The following is a 26575-nucleotide window of genomic DNA, read 5'->3' as shown; positions in this document are numbered from 1 at the left end:
CGATTAACCTAAAAGAAAAAAATAATTGTTTGCTCAGATTTTACTTACCTGACTGTGCTAGCCATCCAGCGTGGTGAGGTTAAAGTATTTCTCTATTTGATTAACGTAAAAAAAAATTGTTTGCTCAGATTTTACTTACATGACTGTGCGAGCCGTCCAGCGTGGTGAGGTTAAAGTATTTCTCTATTCGATTAACATAAAAAAAAAAATGTATGCTCAGATTTTACTTACCTGACTGTGCGGGCCATCCAGCGTGGTGAGGTTAAAGTATTTCTCCATTCGATTAACCTGAAAAAAAAATGGTTTGCTCAGATTTTACTTACCTGACTGTGCGAGCCATCCAGCGTGGTGAGGTTAAAGTATTTCTCCATTCGATTAACCTGGAAAAAAAATGGTTTGCTCAGATTTTACTTACCTGACTGTGCGAGCCATCCAGCGTGGTGAGGTTAAAGTATTTCTCTATTCGATTAACCTAATAAAAATAAATGTTTGCTCAGATTTTACTTACCTGACTGTGCGAGCCATCCAGCGTGGTGAGGTTAAAGTATTTCTCCATTCGATTAACCTGAAAAAAAAATGGTTTGCTCAGATTTTACTTACCTGACCGTGCGAGCCATCCAGCGTGGTGAGGTTAAAGTATTTCTCTATTCGATTAACCTAAAAAAAATAAATGTGTGCTCAGATTTTACTTACATGACTGTGCGAGCCATCCAGCGCGGTGAGGAGAAAGTATTTCTCTATTCGATTAACCTAAAAAAAAGTTGTTTGCTCAGATTTTACTTACATGACTGTGCGAGCCATCCAGCGTGGTGAGGTTAAAGTATTTCTCTATTCGATTAACCTAATAAAAATAAATGTTTGCTCAGATTTTACTTACCTGACTGTGCGAGCCATCCAGCGTGGTGAGGTTAAAGTATTTCTCCATTCGATTAACCTGAAAAAAAAAATGGTTTGCTCAGATTTTACTTATCTGACCGTGCGAGCCATCCAGCGTGGTGAGGTTAAAGTATTTCTCTATTCGATTAACCTAAAAAAAATAAATGTGTGCTCAGATTTTACTTACATGACTGTGCGAGCCATCCAGCGTGGTGAGGAGAAAGTATTTCTCTATTCGATTAACCTAAAAAGAAAGTTGTTTGCTCAGATTTTACTTACCTGACTGTGCAAGCCATCCTCACCACGCCGGCTGGCATGGTCCTTGACTCAAGGAAAGTAAAGTATTTATCCGTTTTATTCAACTACGAAGTCATTTTTCCTCAGATTATGCCTACCTACTAAGGTAGTTATGCAATTATTTTGGATCTAAAAACACTATTTTTCTTCCTTTGCACTAATACGTTATCGTGTACATTGTTTGGACAAAGTTTTAAGGTATCATTAAGATGGTTTCTAATAAATGTCAACATATTTTATACTAAAAAAAATTCTAATTTTTTTTTTAATTTCATCCCCTGTTTTTACTGTAATAGTTCGTTTCATCAAAAATTGTTTCAGCCAAAGGTGTTAGATGAAGTTGAGGCGTTTTACAATGAATCAGAATGGATTTGAAAGTATATCTATTTAACAATGTAATGGCATTTTTGTCCTACCCTTGTTTATTCTACTCCTTGCAGTAATGGTTGTCCGTATAAAAAATTATTTCAGACGAAAGTTATAGATAATAATTGAAAGTTTTACAGTAAAACATAACTGATTTAATAGTGTACATGGTACAGAGACTATATTTTTTTGAAATTCTATTCCTTTATTTATTAACCCCTAAACAATGGTTCGTCCTATCAAAAATTGTTTCGAACAGAAGTTTCAGATAAAAATGATAACATTTACAAACAATTTGAACTGATTTGATAGTGTACCTACTAAAGGAGTTATATATTTTTTAAATTCTACCCCTAATTTCTTTAACCCCTTGAATCAACGGTTCGTCTAATCAAAAATTTTCAGAAAAAAAATGGTAAAAATTATAAGATTAATACATAATTTGTACCAATTCGATTTTGTGCTTATGAAGGAAGTTGTGATATTTTTTTGTCCTCCAACCCTTGTTTTTTTAACCACTTGCAGTTATTGTTGGTCGTATCACAAACTTACTCAGACAAAAGATTTTGGTATTACTCCTACGAGTTATAATACTTTCAAACGGATGTGATATTTTCCATATCATGGGAGTTACAGCCATTTTTCTGTTTTTCAAATAACCTTCCCCATTTCTACCCCTTTGGTTGGATATTGCCCATTAACGAACTCGATCTAGATTTTCCAATACTAGATTTTATGTATCAGTTTGGAAATGATTTGAGAAAATTTATTTGCGACAGTTATCGTGTCCACAAAATTGTGTTTATTTATATTTATACATATATGTATACATATACATACGCACACACACTTTCAAGTTGACTCTAGTTTTGGGGTCTATGGGCCATGAAACGAAAAACTATATAAAAAATTTCCCGAAAGTCGCCCCATCGTAACGGTTTCAATAGGTTCTTTGAAATCTACCTAAGAGCTCTGCCTTGCCGTCTTACAAATGATAACGTTGGCAACTTAGTTTCCAAACATTTTTCTTGTAGAAATTACACAAATTGTTTACATTTTAGCAAAATAGATCATGGGTAATGTAAGGCTGCGTATATTTTCAGCCTGCTTTGACGCATGCAAATGTTCAGGAAATTCTCGTCGTTTTTCTCGCGAGACTGTACACGAGAAACCGCGTGCAAAATGAAGCTCGCAAAGGGTGTCTCAAAGTCCGTCAGTCATGGGGCACTGTCTTAAATTTAGAAACGCGTAACTCTGAAACACAAAACATACGATTTCAAAAGTTAGCAATGTCAGTTCTAAGTTTTATTTTTCTAACTTTAGGCAGGTCTTTTTTATGTGTTTTTAACTTGTTACAATTATGAGTTGTGCTTTTCACAAGATTTCGGAAACCAGTTGTCCAAAAATAGTTTGTATTACAACAAGAAAGTTTTGTAATTGTTGTACAACACATGGCCATGGTTATTTTTGCACATATGATATACATTTTTCGAGATAATACTAAGTATTTCTTGCGAAAATTGGCAAACAATTTTATATATTAATTGATTTTTAAATCAAGCATAATTTTTTAAACCATAAAAACTTAATCAAGTATTAAACAACTGAACACAGTAAATACCTGAAAGTTTACGGGAAACAGCTTGCAGATGACTTCAATTATTGTAGGTACTGGGACAACACAAAGCATAAATACCGGAGTAAGAATCCGAACCAAGTATTACTACTATTTTGTGGTGTTAAAGTTGTTTTCATATAAATGAACACAATTTACAAATATCCGTAAGTTTATGCGAATATGTAGTTCTGTTCCCGTTACAAAAATAAAATACAGTGTAAGTTATGGCAGTTCTTAGTTCTACCCTGAAGATGCCTGCTGCAATGCAGACAGAAAAATGTCGGTAAAATTTACCAATTTGACACAGCTCAGCCTAGAAATTAAAGTTTTTTTTATTAAAAAAATGGTCGCGAAAATGTAAAATCTACATTAATTAAATAATAAATTTAGGATTTTTTTGACGACACAGTCTAATAAATCGATTAACGCCGGCTTCACGCACTAAAAAGTGTCCCGTTACGCACATAGTCCCGTTACGCTCGTTGTACGCTTGCGCCGCATCTATTTGTCTTCCATTCGATTGGAACAACCATCGATTTGACTTTTTCGAGGCACATTAAACTTGAAACACTCCCATTCGTTTCCTACTTTTCCTATCATCGTCCTATCCTTAACAGAATAACACAGATTGGAAGAAGTTAAATAGCAAACATGTATAAAAGTTATAGTTAAAATAATCTCTTCGTTAAAGTAATAAACATTTTTGAATTAATGAGTGCAAATAAAAGTAAATTTATCAATTAAATTGTATATTTCATTTCACACCTTCTTTGTATCCATACAACATAGTGATAATTCAATAAAAATTATTAAATTTTATTCATAAAAGTATGCAATCATTTCATCAACGTTTTGTTATGACGTCACGTTAAACTATCGTTCGTAAACCGACTTTACAGACAACCAATTTTTTATTGTTTCAGGTTCAACCTCTAGTGCCTGGAACGAAACTAACCAAGCTATGATGGGCGTTGTGCGGGACCAGCCAGGTGAGTTGACGTGTTTTTTGATGTGTAACATATTGGCCCTCGGTATACGGCATTCGGTAGGAGTGATTTCGTGAATGCGACGGAAGTTCAAGGAACGGAAATGTGTAATAACCACGGTGCTGCCATCTGTAGCAGATGGCGCCAAACCAATGTTGACAGATTTAAAGAAGAAACCTCATAGTATTAACCGTTTGGTTAATTTAAACAAGGACAATTTTTTTAATAAAATTCCTCGCCGAAAATCAGACACAAGAGCCAAGGTTTAGTATTTATTTTTTTTTCATTTCATTTTCGCTTCTATCGGAGCTGTTTCATTAAATAGTTTAAAAATTCGGTCTGCAAATGGGATGATTCGATAGTCGACGTAGCTGCTCTGGCAGTGAATTCTAGCGGCGGGTGCGGAAACTACGTGTGGATTTGCGTCCAGAAATGTAGTTGAAAACATAATTTAAGTGTGTGTGTATATATGTGTATGTATATATATACATATATATATATATACATATATATATATGTATATATAAATACATATATATACATATATATATATTACGCTCGGCATCCGAGTTTTGTATTATAAGTGTATTTGCAGCATTGGAACACATGAATTTGCTCGTTAGCGATGTTTCATGTTACACATCTCTGGCTATCACTGAAAATCTCACTCGCTTATGGTGGATGGGTCGTTCCCTTTTTCTCTCCACAATTTTCTAGCTTTTCGCTGTTCTCGTGGGATTATTTGGGTTACAGTCTTTTAACAATTCCTTTTTTTATTTCTTCTCTGGATACTTTTAATGTTCTTTAACTTTTTGTTGTGCGTATTTGTCAAGGTAATTTTTTATGCTTTGGTACCTTAATAATCTTTCGGTCACACGTATTTTCTTCTATGCGTTCTTTACGTGTCTTTTTTTTCTGGCTATCACATTCTGTAAGAGACATATTATAGTATAATTAAATGGGCGAGATAGGCTTAAAGAGTAAAAAAAAATGTATATTGACTAAATTACGAATAGATAGTTCACGTGTTAACCTTTAAAATAAAATACTCTGATCCGACGTTTTTATGCCACCCCTGGACATAAAATTCTTTTCCCTGGCATCTTAAGAGGCAGGGCAGATATGACAGGGGAGACGCTTTGTGGTAAGGAAACAGAAATAATCTTAACAGTATTTCCAGTGGAGAGATAACATTCAATCATTCACGACTGTACCCACAGAGTGACGTCACCGAAACAACTGACGAAATGGCTGCGCGGCTAACTTGCTGCCAACTTCACGTCCAATAAATTGTTTTCAACGTCACAACTTCTTCCCGTTACAAAGTAAACAAACGCCTTTTTTTTAAAGGAATACAAAAAGCCAGGGAACGAGAGGCGAAGTATGTGGGACAAATGTAGACGTAAATATTTTTTTATGATAAAGAATTATTACGTAACTTTACTTGTTATATTATACCTAATATTTTTTTTCTTTTTTAAATGAACAATTTTTTACATTATTAGTAGAGACCTGAAAAATTCACGGGTTCATTTCGTGTTACGCTAAAATTCAAATAATTATACCTTAATGCTGCTTCTGTCATTGGTTCACTGTTAATCTGTAGGACTAACAGCCAATTAGAGACCCTCACTCATAGAAGTGTCGAATCACAGACCACCCAGTCGAGACGACTCACAAGTCAGCAGCCAATGAACAGTTGGCATTTGCCCGAGTGTGTAGAGGATATTGGAGTCTATCCTGGAGGTCATTCAACCTGCGAATTTTTCCGGTCTCTAATTATTAGAGTTCTTTGTACTTAAATTTACTTACACACGAACAGAATCGGTTAGGGAACATGTTTGAGGTACTATTGTGACTGAGCTAAGTACGTTAAAGTAATGAATTTAAGTGACCTTAAAGAAGATGGTGAGTTCTGAGAGATAGTCTTCATAACGTAGAACGTAAAAACGTATAACTAAGAACTGTCATCGACTTAAACAAACTCTAAGACTGACTGACATACAACGTACAGCTTAGACGCTTAGAAGCATGAAATTTTGCATAGGAGTTCCTTGTATAATGTATGTTAGCACTAAGAAAGGATTCTTGAAAATTCATCCCCTAAGGGGGTTAAACAGGTAATGGAAATTGTATGGAAGTTAGTCTTTTTTTCTAAATTAGAAGTATGGAAATTGGCGTTTAGACTTCTGTTTGTATGTATCAGCGTTTATGGCAGTTCATCAAAAATGAGAATCAAACACGGGCACACGGCTAGTACCTAGCTTATAAACGCACGACTTAGAACTGTAACGATTAAGAAACACTTTTACTTAGAGCTATGTTATAACAAAAAAAAATCGATCGGGCATAATTAGGGGCAGGCATTTTTCGCGTAAAAATCTGAACTCCTATTAGACTGCAACAAGGTATACCCGCAGCAGCGGTTTCTTACTTGTGATTGGCGGCCGTATGCGAGGAAAGTTGTTGGCTTATTTCAAGGAACCACTCAGCACGCGTTTGCTTCCGCACTGAATTACTGTGATTGGTGTTGTAACACTGAACATCTACCTGATAGAAACTCACCCAATCACGAAACACTGACGATGCTACAGTGTTTTAACTTTCAGCTAGTCTCGAAATCTTTTCGCGAAATGTGCATGCCCCTAGGCATAATTAATTCAGGGAATCCTGACATTGAGCGTTTTTAAGTTGCGCGTGTATTTTTTTTATTTTATTTATGACAGCACTCCGTGACTGGCGGACACTTTTGATCCAATATCGGCTTCTCTTTTTCCCGAGCGGTGCCTCGAGCAGGTACAGTCTCGCCGGAGAAAACGAGACGATATAATTTGCCGAACGTGTGCATGCGTCGAAACAGGCTGAAAACAAACCGCAACCCATTCACTACCCAAGATGGACTTCGCTACTTAACATCACGCAGCGCCTGCATCAACTTTCAGTTCTTCCGAACGGAAAGAAGGGGAATAATAATAAAAAAAAGGAATGCAGACGGGTGCTTGCATGCCTATGTTATGGAAGGTCAGTGAAGCAATTGCACGCTTTGAAACCCGCAAAAAATAAAAACGGGGTTAGGGGGGGGGGGGGGACCAGGGCATGTGCGGTTACACGGACAGCTGTCTGTAATAACGCAAACTGTTATAATTAGATGCATTCCAAGGTCGACAGGTGAGAGGTAATGACAGTTGGTTAACCGTCGGCAGATTTCGCGGGACAGTTACGCAAACAAGGCAAATATTTTTTTCGTTACATGAGTTACGGACGGGTGTAATTTTGTCGTGATGAAATGAGGGGGGAAAAAATGTTAAAAGCAAATTTCTAAAATTTTTCCTCCCTTTTTTTTTTCATTCTTGCAAAACAGCTGCGGTTTTTGAATAAAGTGTTGTTATTTAAGGCGCTTTTGGCCTTGATTTGGAGCGGTTGGAAAATTACCGACTAATGGTCTTAAACGCTTTCCTGCTCTGATGTGCGTTGTTATCGGCACGAACATGCTGAAATATTCATTCGATGAGTGCAACGGGAGAAAAAAAAAAACTTACCACAGGATCGTGAAAACCGGAATAAAGGATATATTCGTAAAGTAAACTTCATCCCGGGAAGAGTTGGATTGTATTATTTATTATGAATTTTTTTTATGTTTTTCGTTAATACTACTATATTACTCACTCGACTCAGTTGGGTATAGTGTAAAACTATAATCTTGATTTTTTTTTGGAACTAGCGTCTATTCAAAGAAAAAAAAAATTTCTTTGTGTCTTTATTTAGGTATTCGTAGTTATAACTCTTTATTTAATCAGCATGATAAAACAAAAAAAAATAGTCTAAAATAAATTAAAACCTTTTTAATTACTTTATATAACACATTTTATATTGATACAACTATTTCCTACAATCCATTATTACTATCAAAATTTTATTTTGTACTGAAAAAAAGTGTAATTAATATTTTCATTGGAAGAACTAATCCATAGTAAAAATACAATAGCAATACAATGACATGCACAAAAATATATAACTTAAATCCGAAGAATGTTAGTTATGTAGAGAAAGGTGTGAAAACTTGATAAAGGCCTATTCGACTTGTGATATCCATAGAGGTATGAAGTAAAGGGAGTTGGACTAATCAGTAGAGACCTGCCAAATTCGCGGATTCATTGACCTCTAGGATAGACTACACAGTCCTTTAAATACTCGCGGAAATGACACCTGTTCATTGGCTACTGACGCGTGAGACGTCTCCAATAGGCTGTCCGTAATTCGGCACTTTCTTGGTTTAGTGTTTCCCATTGGCTCACAGTTCCCCGGATAAAATGTGGGCCAATCGCAGAAGCGGTACAAAGGTATAGTTGTTTTGATGCTAGCCTATCGCGAAATGAATCCGCGAATTTTGCATGTCTCTAGTAATCAGTCTTTGCCATGCTAATACTTGAAGACCTAGCTGGATGGGAAGCCTAAGGTTCACACAAGTCCATTCCGTGGCCCGAACAGTTCCGAACTTCACCGAAGTTCACCTTGCTCGTTCAACTTCGGTACCGGCTATTATGGGATATAGGGGTACTTATTTAACGTAATTTAGCTGCATTTTAAATTCGTAATATTAAAAACCATTAAATTTATTTTACACAATGTTTAATGTATCTAACCTAACGAACCGTCCACTATTATAAAGTATTTTAATTGTTTCTAACCTTAACTAACCTACCTTTCACACTTTTTAGAGTAGTTTACATGTATCTTACCACCTAGGTAATCGACCCATTTTCACGATATAATAATTTTTTAATTTTTCTCTTTAACCTAAAAAATCGTTTAAATTGCAAACCACTACGATTTTGAATTTTTATTTTCTTTTCAAATTAGTGGCTTTCCTTCTGAATTATTAATGATCTAACCAATCATCATAAAACATCTAACCAAATGTAGCATTTATGTGCTATACATGTATGTTTAAAATTGAAAACCGCAACGTGTTGATTTTAGGCAGAGAGAAAAAAAACCGAGGAGTAAGATAAAAATCGGAATATGCATGAAAGCGGCCTCTGAATGGACTAGTATGGATCTTAGGTTTCCCTTAGCTGGATAGGAAAAATATTTTTTTTTCATTATAAATTTTTTTAGCGCTAATTTCTTGCTGATTTGTTGTTAAATGTGTTGTGTATGATTGATTGTGCGTATATTCGCGTCTACACTTTTCATGTGATTTCCCCCCTTATTTCTTTTAGGCTATATATTTATGTTGTTTGTATTTGTATTTTTTTAATACTAATTTTAGCCGTGTGCTCTAAGGGCTTTCCCAAACTTCCATCCCATACATAACGCTTTTAGGGAGTGAATTTTCAAAAATCCTTTTTGATTGCTCCCTTACGTTAAATTTCCTGATTATAGACCCAACGGTGTAGTGGGTTGTCTGTTAGCTACTGTTAGAATTTTATTAAGTAGATAGTGCCAGCCTGTGATTGTCTGTGCTTAATAAATGTATAAATAAGTATATACCTAAGTAAACATGTTTGTTAAACAACAGTCACTCACTTAAAGCTGGCAATTTTCACGTGATTAAAAAAATAAACTTCCTGCAGATTTTGCTCTATACATACAACTGTGATTTGTTTTGTTGAAACTATTTCTAACCGTAGGACCGCAAAGTGGGTGAAGTTATGAACAAATACGCGATGTCTCGGCGAAAATGGTGCCTGATTTTGGATATTGCAAGGTGGCCGGTTACACCTACCGGAACTCTTTTAAGCCACACGGGGAAGTGAAGCAGTTGAGAATGATAGATGTAGCCGAACAATCACTTCATGCCGCTGTCCACGGCAGAAAATCACTATTGCAGAAGGCAAGGTGATTGCAGACGGATGACGCATGCGCCGATCACAATTAAGTTTATTTCGGATAACGGTGATTTTCGACGTGTAACATCTTAGATCTGGGCGTACGGCATTTGGCGGGAGGAATTTCCGTGAATACGGCGGAAGTCAAGGAACGGAAACGTGTGACAGCCACGGTGCTGCCATTTTGTAGCGGACGGCGCTAACTAAAGTTCAAAACGAGCAAGGTAAACTTTAGGTATATTACTGTTTAGTGAATTTTATCAAAATGCGCAGTGTTATAATAAAAAAAATTACTTGTCGATAATCAGATCCAATCCATTTTCCCCCTTTAATCGGAGCCGTTTCGTCATACAGTTTAAAATTTCGGTCTGGATAATCGAATCATTCGATAGTCGACGTAGCTGCTCCGGCAGCGAATTCTAGCGGCGGGTGCGGAAACTACGTGTGATTCGCGTTCAGAAATGTAGCCGAAAACACGATTGGCGTACGTTTATCATGCTCGGCTGTATTTTGAAGAATTCTGCGTAAACATTTAGAGAACACGTGAATTTTTCTTGTTACCGAGGTTGGATGTTGCACATCTCTGGCGAGGTCTGAATGACTCGCTCACGTTTTTGACGTGACATCGTCTAATAAATCGATGAACATCGGCTGCACGCACGAAAAAGTGTCCCGTTACACACATTATTCCGTTACGCTGTGTCCCGTTACGCTAATTCTTCCGTTACGCTGTGTTCCGTTACGCTGTCGGCGAGTGCAGTAATAATTGGTTATGTTACAATTGACTAAAAAATTGTGGTGATTCATATAATTGATGATAGATATTTGATTACACTTTATTTATATGAAAACTTGTTCATAATTATATTTAAACTTTATAGCTAAACGCCAGTTTTTAAAATTAATTAGAAGTCATCTACACGTGAACTGTTTCGTCGACTGTTTATAAAGTGAAGTGAAAAGTTAATGTGGTTTTCATTTCTTATTACAACAATTTCGGCAATAAAGGTTAATTATTCTTGCATTTTAAAAATCTGATTACTAGTATAATTTCAAGTATTTATTATTTTATTATCAAAATAAAATTATTCAATTTTATTCATAAAAGTATGCTATCATTTCATAAATGTTTTTTATGACGTTTTCACGTTAAACTATCGTCCGTAAACTGACTTTAGAGACAACCAATTTTTTATTATTTCTGTTTTGGTAACTCGCTAGGAAACTCAGACCGTGAAGGTCTGTGTGAACCCTGTGTGAACCCAATTTTCACACGACATCGCGTTCTCTGCCCTCTTGTCCGTGTGACCGAGAGTTCCCCACATAAAGCGAAGCGCCTGTACGTCGAAACATCGGCAACTCAGCGATACCTGCATACGAGCAGGACAATCTAACTCTTTGGGGCTAGCGGCCACAAGTGACGTTTAACATTGTGAAGGAAAATAATTTTAAAATATTTCAATTTGAGCCAACATAAACTTAGTATAACCTTTTACTGTTATGCAATTGTAAAAGAAAATAATTAATTTTTTTTGACGTGACAACATCTAACAAATCGATGAACACCGGCTGCACGCACGAAAAAGTGTCCCGTTGCGCACATTGTCCCGTTACGCTCATTGTACGCTTGCGCCGCATCTATCTCTCTTCCACTCGATTGGAACAACCATCGATTTGACTTTTTCGAGGCACATTAAACTTGAAACACTCCCATTAGTTTCCTACTTTTCCTATCATCGTCCTATCCTTAACAGAATAACACAGATTGGAAGAAGTTAAATAGCAAACATGTATAAAAGTTATAGTTAAAATAATCTCTTCGTTAAAGTTATAAACATATTTGAATTAATGAGTGAAAATAAAAGTAAATTTATCATTTAAATTGTAGATTTCATTTCACTCCTTCTTTGTATCCATACAAAATAGTGACAATTCAAAAAAATGATTCAATTTTATTCACAAAAGTATGCAATCATTTCATCGATGTTTTGTTATGACGTTGTCACGTTAAACTATCGTCCGTAAACCGACTAAACAGACAACCAATTTTTTTTTCAAGATCTTATTTATACAAATAATTTACACATATTTTAAAACGATACTTTGTATTGACTGTTGCTGTACACTCAGGTCTCCGTAGAGAAAATATCCAGCCGGAAAAGCTAATCCCATCGAATTCTGACAAGTCGGTCAGATTATTTTAATTATTTATATTCCCGTCAATCATACAAGACGGTACCTTTCCATCCTCCTAAGTTAGACTCTTACTAGCAAAAAATATTCAACTAAATTTTTTTTTATATCCTGTACCATTTTCAATTGCAAAAAATATATATATTTATTTTCAATTATATCGAAACAAAATAAAATAATCGCATGAAAAATTCGATATTTAAAACAAAGTAATATCGTTACTTTTTACATATCGATTGCTATATCGTCGCCATCTCTATTAGACAGGGACACTAATCAATAATCCCCTTGAAACGATAAAGCAAATCAGTCAATAATTCAGTTGAATTATATAAAACTAAAGAATAAAACACACAATGGATGTTCACTCTGGAGGTCAACGAAATTGGGGAAAAACCAAAAAAAAATATCACGTGAGCGAGTCTTTAAAGTAACAATGTACGCAAATTAAATTTTAAAATACATTTCTTGACGAAAATATCACGTGTTTTCCGCTCCCGCCACTAGAATTTGCTGCCAGAGCAGCTGCTTCGTCTGCGATAAAAGCTAAAAAATACTTGAAAAAATTACTAAACCCCCGCTTTTGGGCCTGATTTCTCGCAATATGATTTCATTAAAATACTGCCCATCTTGTTAAAAAAATTCGCTAAACGTTTGAATTTTCCCTTTGGCTTTGTGAACATTTCGCGCGATCCCGCAACAGATGGCAGCACCGCGGTTACACATTTCCGTTCCATTCACGAAATTACTCCCACGAAATACCGTACACCGAGAGTTGGATTATTTTATTTAAAAAAAAAAAAATCTTTTCAGTTGTTTTGACCCTCTACTTTTATCACCGCGTTTACACTCTGATGATTCATCACCCCAATGTTCTCTAGCGGCTGGAAAGAAGATTCACTTCAAAAAAAAAAAAGAGATTAGTTGTACGGAACCGGTCGGAAACCGGGCTAACGGAACCAACTACATACCGTTGGAAATAAGAAGAAAACGGCGGTAGGGGTTGGAAATTCGAAATGGTAAGTGCCCGCGCCAAGAAGAGGCCTAAGTTTCAGGGGAACGCCTAAAGAAGTGGCGAGAGAGAGGAACAAGGAAAGTTTTTTTTTTTTTTTTTAATTTCTGGGGAGGGCAGGTGGAAAGAAAGACCGGTTTTAAAGAACCAACCGCTACGCGCGCTCTTAAGGAGTCCACGCTTGACCTTGAAAAACTACGTCGGAAGGGGGAGGGAGGGGATAGCTCGTCAGCTGTCATTAATGATGCACTCCCACTGACCCTGAAATGGTCTGACGGAAAGAGAGGATTAGGCGGGGGTGGAACAGAATTCATGTCAACCTGAACACACACACATACACACACATATCGCCGCCTGAGTATTGGAGTGTTCTATGTCCACTTTTTAGGTTTTTTATGCTATGGACACGAAATTAATACTAGTATTCATTTGTACTATATACACACACGTCTACGCACATAAAAAGGTTTGTTCTTAATTTAAGACCAATATTATTTTGTTCTATGTCATGCTATTCATAGTTATTTGAACTTTAAAATGCTTATATCTCCGTTCCTACTTCAATGGACACAGAACACTCCAATTATCAGGCGACGATATATATAATATAGGTTTTAAATCGACATTTAAAATATGCAAATCCTACTCTGTAACATTTTTTTTACCGTAAATTTTAACATTTACACGAAAACAACTAAATCACTACAAAATAGTGTTCGCAGTAACACTGGGGTTCAGATTCTTACTTACTAAGGACACTTATGCTTTGAGCTGTCCCAGTCTCTCCAGTAGTTAAAAGTTATTTGTGAATCGGTCTCCTGAATAGCTTTCCAGTTATGACCTGCGCACATTAATAGTCATATAAGAAATTAAAATCAATTATCTTTTCAGCGTATAAAATGTTTTATGAATGAAACGTCAATTAAAATATAAAATTATTTGCTTATTTTCGAAAAAAAAAATGCTCAGTATTATCCCGAAAAACGCATTTCGTACACGCAAAAAAAAAACTGAGCCATGTGCTGTACATAATTAACAGTATCTGTCTTGTAGTATTACAAACTACTTATTTATTGGCAACTGGTTTCCGAAGGAATTTTTTTATAAAAGTACAGAATTTTTTTTTCTGAGGGACAGTCACAGCATGCCAAAAATATGGTTAGGGGTGTGTATTGTTTTTATGTTTTAGATGTTTGCTCGATTTGAAAAGAGAGAAATACATTTTGTCCAAATATAAAATCCCTTCGAAATAATTACCGCTGTATTTAAAAATCCTTCCACTTTTTATTTGTAATTTAATTTAGTAAACGTCAGTCTTACCATAATTAAAAAAAACAAACATTTTAAACTCAATTCGGACTGGTCACGCTTGGGAGTGTATGTAAACAAAGGAAAAAACTTCTAAGCGGAAAGTCTGCCGCGCCCGCAAATTATGTCTCGCTGCCATCACGTGTGTCAAAAGTGAGTGATTAGAAAATTACCGTTATTTTCGCGTCAAGCCCATGCGAACCCAGCACAAAGTCTCGAGTAAATGTGTTTGTTTTGCAAACATCTCGATGAAAAAATTAAATTTTCAATTATTTTGTATTGTTACGGACACCAAAGCACATGAAACGTCTTAGCAAAGTATATATGCCAGCGAACACGCAACCTTATAATCAGGTAAGTATTCATTTTGCCTAACTACAGGCGTTATGAAAACTTATACGCTTTTAACGTTGAACGGGGTCATAAAATTAAATAAAACTTAACGCAAATCTTAAGTCATATCGTCCCAATATTCCAACATCCCTTCGAAATACTGCAGGGTACATGTAACATTTGCTTTTGAAGAACTTTGAATACTTTTATTTCCTAAGTAGTGTTGTTTGTGCTAGATGAATGATGAACGCAAAATGTAAATATTAAAGATGCCAAGGATTTTTTTTTCGTACATCCAATAAGGAATGGAACGCTTTGGGGTAATAAATCAATACTCAAATAATATTTATACCTACAGATACACACTTGCATTCATATTTACATAAATTAAAGTTTGTACGTGGTAGTAGGTACTTACAGTAAATTTCTGAAAATACATTTGTTCAGCATATGTACAGTGAAAGTAACTATAAACTCTAAGTTAAATTTTATAAAGTAAATTTAGATGATTGTAAAAAAATTATTATAGATAATTACTGTGGGATAAAATTTAAACATTAGTTCAATTTAACAACAGTTCAATTTTGTCTAACGTATATTACAGAATATCTTCAGAGATCGGAATAATGGTCTAAATAGTACGTGTTTCAATGTTTATTTTAATTATTAAAATGTGTAAGTTTTTTTAGTTTTATGTTAGTATCTAATTTGTAGAATTTTATGCCTCTGCAACTGTAAAACATAGCCTGCGACAGCTATGGTAAATGGGTACCACGGCTACCACTTTTGAGAATTGTACAATTTGAGACCATTCACACGAGATACTTAGAATACCCGTGGTAAAAACACTGGGATACAAACCTGTAGTTACTTACCTTCCACGCAGTTAATCAGGAATTTCCAGACGTTTTACAAATAGCAAAAATTAATTTTGGCACATTTATGAAAGTCAATAATTAGAGACCTGAAAAATTCGCGGATTCATTTCGTGATATGCTACGATTCAAATAATTATACATTAGCGCTGCTTCTGTAATTGGTTCACTGTTAATCTAGAGCAATGAGGGCAAATTGGAAACCCTCGCTCATAGAACTGTCGAATCACAGACACTCGGTCGAGACGACTCACAAGTCAGCAGCCAATGAACCGGTGGCATTTGCCCGAGTGTGTAGTGTGTAGTAGAGTCTATCCTGGAGGTCATTGAACCCGCGAATTTTTCCGGTCTCTATCAATAATTTACCAACAAAAAAAAAGTAATAGGTACTAAAATAGTGAAATATCCGCAGGGACTGCACTAAAAATCACTGATCGTCAACATTTTCCGTAATGCTCTGAGCGGTATTCTTTTTCCGTAACGCTGTGATGACGTCATCGGCTAGAAATGTCATATCGGCTGTAAGGAAGTGTCAATTAAAAATAATTATGAAAACGGTAAAAAAAAAAAAAATACTAGCCCTAAGCTTTTAATAGGGCCTAATTCGCCGTCTTGCACCGTGTCAAAATCTGCGATGACGTCGAAGATAATCTATCGAATAATACTGGACATTACGGTAAAATCCGATTGTAATTCTTCAAAAGATATTTTTTATTGACGTGACAACGTCTAATAAATCTATGAACGCCGGCTGCACGCACGAAAACGTGTCCCGTTACGCACATTGTTCCGTTACGCTGTGTCCCGTTACGCACATTGTCTAATTAAGCAGTATTTATTCCTTTATTATTTAAAAAAGTTGCATCTGTCGGCGAGTGCAGTAATAATAGGTTATGTTAGATATTTGATTACAGATTATTTATATGATAACTTGTTCATAATTATATTTAAACGAAAAGTTAATGTGGTTTTCATTGCTTATTACAACAACAATTTCGGCAATAAAGGTTAATTATTCTTGCATTTTAAAAAGTCTGATTACTAGTATAATGTCGAGTATTTATTCTTTTATTATTAAAATAAAAATGATTCAATTTTTTATTCATAAAAGTATGCAATCATTTCATCAATGTTTTGTTATGACGTTGTCACGTTAAACTATCGTCCGTAAACCGACTTTACAGACAACCAATTTTTTTTTGGTATAATTACTGCTATAAGATTGACATAACTGTAAATTTGGTTAACTTACGTAAAAACTTGTACAGGAGAATAAATCTATAAAAAAAAATTTATGACCGAGTCTTTCAGTACTCGTCAGTGATATGTAAACATCTAAAATGGGCAACGAGCAAATAATTGTATCATTTTGCAAATAAATATATAGTAAGTACGAAACTCTGACACGAAATTTAACTTATAAGTATTTTAAATAATGCTGAGCGTGATAAATATGAATGCAAAATTAGTTTTCAACTACATTTCTTGACCTGAATGACACGCAGTTTCCCCAACAGCCGCTAGACTTCGCTGCCGTAGCAGTTACTTCGACTATCATATAATTTGATCTGCGGACATGAAATTTTAAAACATATAATGAAACGGCTCCAATGAAAGCTAACGAGACTTGGGAAAAAAAAATCCCCGGCTTTGGACTTGATTTCCGACAAGGAATTATATTAAAAATCTGCTCACCTTGTTAAAATTTCACTAAACAATTCATACTTAAAAGTTTCCACAAGCAATAGATGATTATAAGTTACAAAATAAAGTATGAAAGTATAATTATTGTAGTATTATAAAGTTTTATTTTTTTAGTACCTTTGCGAAATCATGGACATTTATTTCCTAATAATCGTAAATTATTTTATTTTATGTAAAAATAAAGAATGTAGGTCTACGTAGTATCAAATAATGAATCCAATGGACTGAGCTATGTATTTAATAATAATATAGCAATTAAAAAAACAAATGAAATGTATGATCAAGTAATGTTATTTTCAATTATTTTTTTTTCCATTGTAGAGATTTAAACCTCGTAAAAAATAATCCGTTGAGTTTATCAACTGATCGTTTCACCACTGTGACATCGTGACAATTGGGGTTACTGAAGAGGACCACGTGTTATCATCAGCGTAATGCCAGGTTTCTTAGGTATTTAAAAGCCTGGGATTACTTTTTTTACTATGACTATTTTATATGTATTACCAAATATATTCCAAGGTAGTTTCTCTACGTAACACAAATTTTTATTTTGCTCCCAATTCTTTTGGTATGTTCAAGGAAGAGACTATATACTTGGGTCCGCCAAACTTTGTGTAGCATTTTCCCTTCATCGACTTCCGTTCCATTTTCACATATAAATTTCCTCCAAACCAAACACCGTGCAACGAGAAAAATGATATGCGTTTTCACGTCGATGAAATCCGGTCAGTAAGGTACCTAAGTTAATCGTAACTTCCTCTTGAGATTTGTCTTCGCATCGAGCAGAAGTTAACGTGGGTCGCGGCGGCTGTCATCCGGACAGCCTTTTTTCTCCGGACAGCCTTTTCTCCGAACAGCCTTTTCTCCAGACGGGTTCTCTCCCTGCCTGGCCGCGCGCCAGTTGCATGCGTGAAATGACGTCTCTAGCCGAGGATATCCGATCATCCGCGGAGGGAGGGAAACGTAGCTGGATTGGGTGGGGGAGGGGAGGATGGAAAAGGAGGGGAGGTTTCGCCCCGGTAGCGGAATCGTTGCATATCGCGATGGACGATCTTTAGAAAAAGGGAAGAGGAGGGGAAGGGAGGGGAAATGCGATGACGTAGAGGAAGGGGAAATGGAGGGGAGGTCGGTGACGATAGGGGCGTGGCCGCGTCTGGCGGCTCAACTACCGTGGCGGCCTCGCTCAATCAGCTCCCCTCGCCCCGGGAGAGTGCGGGGTGGGGGTGAGGGGCGGGGCCAGAGACGCGCGCACGCGCGCACGCCCGCGAGGGGTTGGCCCCGCGGGCGCGCTACGTCACGCGGCGCCGCGAGGGGTTGGACGCGCGCCCTGAAGAGGAGGGGGTAGGAGGGGAGGAGGACCGCGGGGTATCGCCCAGATGCTGCGGGGAAGGGGTCAGTCGGTGACGCGACGCCCGTGACAGCGGCAGTGTGTGTGTCGGTGCGGCGGGGAGAGTTGCTGGGAGCTCGGCGCGAAGACGCACTTCCCCCTCCCTCTCCTCCTCTCTAACACCACGTCCTGCCGACGCAGTCTGGATACCATGGTCGTGCTGTGAGTACGCTCGTTCCTTGTAACGACAGTCTTCAACACCTTAATATTATTTATTCATTAAAATACCTATTTTTTGAACACAATTTACTTCAGACAAAAAAAGAAATAAATAAATCAATTCCGCATAGCATAGCAACAATACACCGTCGCATTAACGTGAAATTTTAGTACCTACTCAAAAACATATTTTTAAATTCGAATTTACAAATTGATTTAACGCCATGAATTAACTGCTAGCATCAATATTCGGTTCTGTAATCCGGATACTTTTTCATACCGGTAGGTCCCCTAATAGTTTTAAAATGTGACTTTGATGGATAATTTTTTTATAATTAATATTTTATATATAAGGATGTAGATAGTAAATATATCTTTTGAAAAACTTCAAATTTAAGGTCTTCAAACTGTTTTTAAAATAAGAAAATATAAAATATCTAATGAGCTGAAATGTTTCATAAACTACATATTAACATGTCGAACATTAAGCATTTTACATTTCCGTATATTTTTTTTTTAACTTGCTTGTGTTCCTTTATTACAATTTGTTTTTCTTCCTATCGCCGAATTCGTAACATTTCTGCTTTCGGTGTTTTCGCCGTGGTTATAATTTTCATTCAGGCGTCTGTGTTTACACTGTGACCACGAGATAGATTTTTAGACAGTTACACTCAGCGGTGAGTTTTTTTTTTTTTTTGCAAGTAGGGAACCAACGGTTAACCTTTTTATTAGATTTAGACTTAAATTTGAAAATTTCCGGGTCGTTTAAAATATCTCGAATTTTGACCGTTAGCGAAGTGTTTTGCTGGTTGCACACCATTTCCCGAAAGTCACTTGCAAAATACGTACGCAGACCGTCGGTGCTGATTTTTGAGAACTTGTCATAATTTTGGGACAAGTTAGTTGGCAGTGGCTATACGTGTTCGCGGTAGGTTGTTTTTGTTCGTTTTCTTTTGAGGTCCAGTATCCCTGCCTCCTCCTATCCTCTTCTGAATGGATACCTGCTCCCCACGCTATGTCCCGTTTAGGGAACCCGCCGGCGTTGCGGTAGGTTAGGTTCTCGTATACACGCCCGGCGCTAGACAACACGTGGTCGCCTCTCTCTCTCTCTCTCTCTCTCTCTCTCTCTCTCTTCAACCTACACTCTAGGCGCTCAAATCTTGATAAAGCAGAGTGCAAAGAATGACCCATGTCCTTCACCTCCTGATTCTCGGCGTGACGTGACACAGTGGTGCACAATTTAAAAAAATTGGTTGTCTGTAAAGTCGGTTTACGGACGATAGCTTAACGTGACAACGTCATAACAAAACATTAATGAAATGATTGCACAATTTTATGAAAATTGAATCATTTTTATTGAATTATCACTATTTTTTATGGGTACAAAGAAGGAGTGAAATTAAATCTACAATTTAATTGATAAATATTTGCACTCATTAATTTAAATATGTTTATTACTTTAACGAAGAGATTATTTTAACTATAACTTTTATACATGTTTGCTATTTAAATTCTTCCAATCTGTGTTATTCTGTTAAGGATAGGACGATGATAGGAAAAGTAGGAAACGAATGGGAGTGTTTCAAGTTTAATGTGCCTCTAAAAAGTCAAATTGATGATATTTCCAATCGAGTGGAAGAGAAATAGATGCTTCGCAAGCGTACAATGAGCATAACGGGGACAATGTGCGTAACGGGACACTTTTTCGTGCGTGCAGCCGGCGTTCATCGATTTATTAGACGTCACGTCAAAAAAACTTTTTTTTTCTTCCGCGTATTGTTTACAATGAAACACATGAGCCAGAGCAGTTTATACGAAGATCCATAAGTATACTTATTTGCGATTGCGAACGACTCTTCGTTAATTTGAGTTAGCTTCTTCTTTGAAAAGTCCGTTAATTGGCCGTTATTCCTAACAGTGTAGCTTCGAACACCAACTCGCTACAATCAGTTTGAAGTGATTACCTCGCTTACGCAGAGCGGAGCTTAAGTCTTAAGTTCGGGGAGGTTTCTACGAAGAACTCAGTTATCTGGAATTGCGATACATTCTTGGTTTGAAAAGGTGGGAAGGGGGGGGGGGGGGGTAGCCCACGAAATTCGCTGCAAATTCAAAAGGCGTGGTCGCTCTCATTTTTGTGTTCAGGTAGAGCGTTTTCGTCTCTTGTGTTCATCTGCGCTGTCATCGTCGTGTCGTTCGGGGCTGTTCGGCCACTATCAGTCATTTTGTCCTTTACAAAACAAAAGTATTCACAAAGAAATAATACTATCTCGGTAAATATGCAAATATATAAGTTTAAACTGAAGGATAAGTTAATGTGGAATAATAAAACATTTTCTTACGGAGAATAATGAATTGTCCTTTAATTTTTTTTTGCTTAAATACACATATTTTTAACGAACCACGGGATGTTAGAAAATTTACTAATGTTTCATTTGTAACAGAAAAGTAACATGATTTTTATATGTAGTTTTTTTTATCGATGGTTTGTTAGTCTAGGTTTTTGTCACGTTGATTTCTATTGTTTTAACTGGCTTAGTTAATTCTCATGAATTATTTATTATTTATCCTGTAAATTTATTGAACTGAATTTTATTACATACCTACTTTATTCGCCAGTCTTGTTTTTTTTCCATGACTTGAATTTTTAATTCCATGTCCATAATTTATTACCGAATCACTCACACCCACTGCATGAAACATTTCAACAAGCCATATAAACGCTGCACGTTTATCATAATTTTTTTTAACAAAACCATTAATTATTTCACATTAGGTCTTGTAAATCTCTCTTTATCGGTACTAAACCCGACAAAAGTGAACTTGAATTATGTGCATGTACCTTTTAAAGGAAAGGCGGTTAATAAAACGACGAGCCCAATCATGCAATACCTTCTAAACATTTTCTAGACAGAATTTTTTGCTGAAGCTTGTTTTCTTGTCACAACTCAAATTGATCTCTTGCAGTCACTCTGAATTTTACGAACGCAATGAGTTAACGTGATCTTTAACCACACTGGGAAGTACTACATAACATTGTAATAAAAAAATACGAAGCTAAATAACGGAATTTTCCTTAAAGATGTGCTGAAAAAAAATCTAAAAGGTCGTATTCCATTATTAAGTAAAGACGTCTTACTTAGGTTGCAGTCACTGGTCTACTGTTTAGTAAGTAATGAGATCGCATTGACAAAAATACAAATGACCGTGCTTCGAAATTGAAGTTTGAAGTGTCATTACTTCGTAAACTGAAAACTAAAGTGTGGTTGTTCGTATGAAAAAGTTTGCGTTACCAACAACTCGTAGGTATAAATTGTTGGTAACTTCAGTAGGTTATCGTTTATCAGATATTCCGCATCATCCATCGACTTCACAAGAAAGCGGACTATGATCAAATATTTATTTAAATCATCACATGACTGTACTTATTTAACATACTATTTATTTTCCGAGAATTCATGAACTGTTGGATACAATTTTTTATGTTGTGCTGGAAAACATGGTTATTTGGTTCGTAGGTTTTTTTTAACACCGCCCTGTTATCAATCATTTTCGCTCATCCGAATTTCTGCCAGCCCGTTTATGTCGGATGATCCGAGTCTACTGTATACGGACCGTCGTACAATATGGCTGTTCCTGCAGCTTACGGAACACTTATGAACTATGATTAAGACCAGTGGTGACTTACGGCCCGCCTATCATTACTCTTACAATAAAACACCATTAGGCACACATAATAATAATTTCTGTACAAAAGATTTCTTTAGAAACCATTTCCCAAGAAATGGTTTGTAACACTACAAGAAAGATATTGACAACATATGGCTATGGTTATTCTTTCATGTATGAAATATGTAGTACGATATTATACTGAGTAGGTATATCTTAAGAAAATTGACGCATTATGTTATATTTTAATTGATGTTACGTTCAAGCATATATGTATATATATATATATATATATATATTAGACCATGGGAAAGATAATCGAATATTCAACAATTTGACTTTATTTTCTTGCATCGTGCTAATTAATATGCGCAGTTAATGCTGTAAAGCTATTCAAGGAACGGTTTACAAATAACTTTTACTCTTTTAGGTACTGGAACAACACAAAGCATAAATGCCAGGGGGGAAATGAGAACCCAGTATTACTGTGAACACTGTTTCTTAGTAACATAGTTTTTTTTTCATGTTAATGTACAAATTTGCAAATATCTGTAATTTTACATTAATACATTTGTTCCAATTACAAAAAAAAAATTATTAACCATTATTGTTTGTGTTTAGGATAAGTGTCCGCAGAAACTCTTATGAAGTCATAAGTACACTCTCTAAAGTATTAAATAATATATTATATATTTTACTATATTTATTGTTTCGTGGTTGTTCTTCTTAGGAAAAGGTACTTCTTTATTTGTTAATACTATACGTTTAAATTAATAATTTTGCATTTCTTAATGACGTGTCCTATTGTATTTATTGTTTACTCTACAGAATAATAAAACAATTGTTAGAAATGTTATATCTTTACATGTAAGTTGTAGCCTCAGTTTTGTTTGAATAATGATATCTGACCATCGAAACTTGTGAAGTTGGCCATTAATGAGAGTACGTGGGTTAAGTATGTGGGGTTGGTTGTTCGCTATAAAGTTGGAGTTACTCTGGTTAGTAAAACAACACTTTAGCTGTATGACGACTAATGAAATCATTCGGTTCAATGGCTCGAAAGTAACTCGCTAGGAAGGATTGTATTATTGCTTGCTAGAAGTGAGTGTTGTTAAAGCAAGACCTTAACAACACTTCAAAGCAAGGAATTAGCGTTAAACATCATTATAAAAAAAGATTTTGTTGTCTAGATGTGGTTATTCTCATTTTGGATTTAATTTATTACCAACGTGGCAAAAGTTGAGACACACCCACTGTGTGACATTTTACCTCCATGGTTTAAAAACGGTTCCGATGAAAGCGAAAAAAATACTTTAAAAAACTACTAAACCTCGGGTTTGGACCTGATTTTTGACAAGGAATTTCTATTGAAATACTGCTCATCTTGTTAAAATTCATTAAATATTTAATAAAATTAAGTTTACATTTGGTTATGTGAATTTTTGGTTCGCCCAATTCACTACAGATGGCAGCACCGTGATTGTTACCCATTTATGTTCCAATTCCATTTCCGTCGCATTCACTAAATTACTCCCACTAAATGCCGTACACCGCGGGTTAAGGTGTTACATATAAAAAAACTCATTCGGAAAACTTATACATGACTCTGGTTGTTACAGAATAGTGTAGCCTAATAAGTCATTCGAATAAGGGATACACAGAATGTACATCAAACTGTACGCAGCCATCTTTGCATGGCTTCCTAAATCTATACTAAGTATGCCGATGCACCCCTACGTGTGTCCGCTAAATCGAGATTACTCAGGATTAGACATTCACTAATTGCATTGGATACGTTCAATAATTGCACAAATTGCATTCACTAATGAGTAGACTATCTAAATCATTTAAGATCGGAATAGTCGTTTATTACTTTTGAACACAAGATTTCTAAAGACTTTTGTCAGGATATTTTTTTGAGAGCAGAAACGCTTTTATTTACAAAACAAAAATATACACGAGGAAAACCTACTCATATTAAAATACTTCCCCTGCGTGTAATTAGACTTTAAAAAATACATTTCTAATGTTCATAATAAGTACCTATGTGTAATATTACGTAATTTAGAATTTAAGTCTTTTTTCGATTGTTAACCATTTTATGGCATCCGCGTTGCACTAACATACTTTATCATGACTCAAAATGGCTGCATATATATTAGTAAAGATAACTGTTGGTAGGTTGTGCTGCCATTAAAGGTTTTTATATGTCATTCATACTTTAGAGATACGTGACAGCATTTTCTATACTAAATGTAGGGATATGGACGCAACCCTCTGTTTTCGGAAACCGTCCATAATTGTTTTCCATAGCAAAACTGAAATATATAAATTCGGGAATGCTACCATCTATTCGTTTTGAAATAACTTTTAAGATCCTATCGTATTAGGTATATATTAATGTAATTAATATTATTTCCGTAAGAAGAAGAATTTTAACGCCACCTACACTTGTCTTTATTTAGTTTTGATTTTTATTTAAAAAGTGGCAAAGACGTGACTTTTGTGCCGCCATGTTTATAAAAACTTTTGGGGAGCCATATGTATGAATGAAATTATTTCAAATGATACATGTTTAATGGTTTACTAGAGTTACACACCTAGAGCTTATTACCTCATTTCCTTATTAGCTATTTTACATGTATTGTAAGATATGACATTGAAATGTTTATTTTCGCATTCGTTTTAAAGCGTAATCAGCAATGTAGCGAGTTATTTTTCAGTATCTCCAATGTTATGACAAATATTTGACACCCTAACTATAAAATAACGTAACTCAACACTGAATAAAATTTTATAAAAAAAATTAATATGCATTAAAGGTGAAGACTAAAAAAATTCAAACAAAATGCTTTTTTAAAAATAATATTGTAATGGTTAGGTACCCTATAACAATTATTTATCTGTTATTCTAGAGCCCATCATTAATGCTAATTACTTTTTCATTACAAAGCTAATAAATATCTAATGTTCATAAAAATTATTAATCATTATGTTATAAAAAATATGTTTATTTATTTATGAAAAACAGAACTATCTAATAAAACTAAATGTTATTAGTCAGACTATTTGTTGTAACGACTTGTAACATAGCTCGCAGTGCAACATTAACATATAGGTTTAGTCTATAAAGCTACAGTAGATTTAGAGATATTAAGTTATGTTTATTGCATACAGACAGAAATACGTTGAACATTTTTTTTTCGAGGATGCGATATTTAGTCTTGGTTTTTATTAATAAATTCATCCGTAAATAACTATTTGTAGAAAATTCCAAAATAACAAAACGAAACAAATTATTTTTAACGTATTTTTTGTATCAAGGAAACAATGAATTGGTACATAACTAAGTGCTCCTGTAAACCGTCTTACGAGCTCAAGATAGTGGACCAAAAGTGTCCTGAGATAGTCAACAATAAGTATTTTCTTTGTTTTTTAACAAGCACCGGTTTATACTATTATTTTGCTAACACACGAACTAAAAAATATTCGTTTAAATTCTCTTTTCTTATTTTTAATAATGAATTTTGTGAATAAGTGTTAAAAAGAGAAATGAAAATAATTACCTATTGATTTATAAACCTATTGTTTTCACATATTCGTTTACACTGGTACATAATCTATGAATAGCCTATACTAGGACATAAATATTTATTGAATAATATATATACATAAAAAGGTATTTTTCAATCACTATAACATATTTTGCTAAGATGTTTGTAGAACACATCTTTTTTTTCTAACTTCAAAATTATTATTCTATCAAAAACCAAACTATATCTAACTAAGGATCATTGTGAGACACCCAAAAACTTTTATTTGTTCTGGAGATAATATTTGACTTTATTGCTTAGAAAATTATTTGTGATATTTTATTTGGATTAGTAAATTTACTCAAAACATATCGATAAAATAAATTTTGCAAAACTACAAGTTTGAATGATTCAACTCAATGTGAACGTCA

At 35.2% G+C, this 26575-nt stretch overlaps 1 protein-coding gene across 1 annotated transcript in view; it reads left to right on the top strand.

Annotated features, from left to right (window-relative positions):
* Nucleotides 1-18793: 18793 nt before the first annotated feature.
* The window catches only part of LOC134538931 (uncharacterized), a 35959-nt gene continuing 28177 nt past the window's right edge, over nt 18794-26575 (top strand). Inside the window, exon 1 of the mRNA XM_063380547.1 lies at nt 18794-18948. Within this exon, the coding sequence (XP_063236617.1) occupies nt 18938-18948 (11 nt within the window). The 5' untranslated portion in view covers nt 18794-18937. The remainder of the gene's footprint in view (nt 18949-26575) is intronic.

Source organism: Bacillus rossius, chromosome 14 (assembly GCF_032445375.1).
Source record: "Bacillus rossius redtenbacheri isolate Brsri chromosome 14, Brsri_v3, whole genome shotgun sequence".
In the NCBI taxonomy this organism is placed as follows: Eukaryota; Metazoa; Arthropoda; class Insecta; order Phasmatodea; family Bacillidae; genus Bacillus; species Bacillus rossius.
The sequence above is the reverse complement of the archived record's forward strand: the minus strand, read 5'-3'. Positions and strand labels throughout refer to the sequence as shown.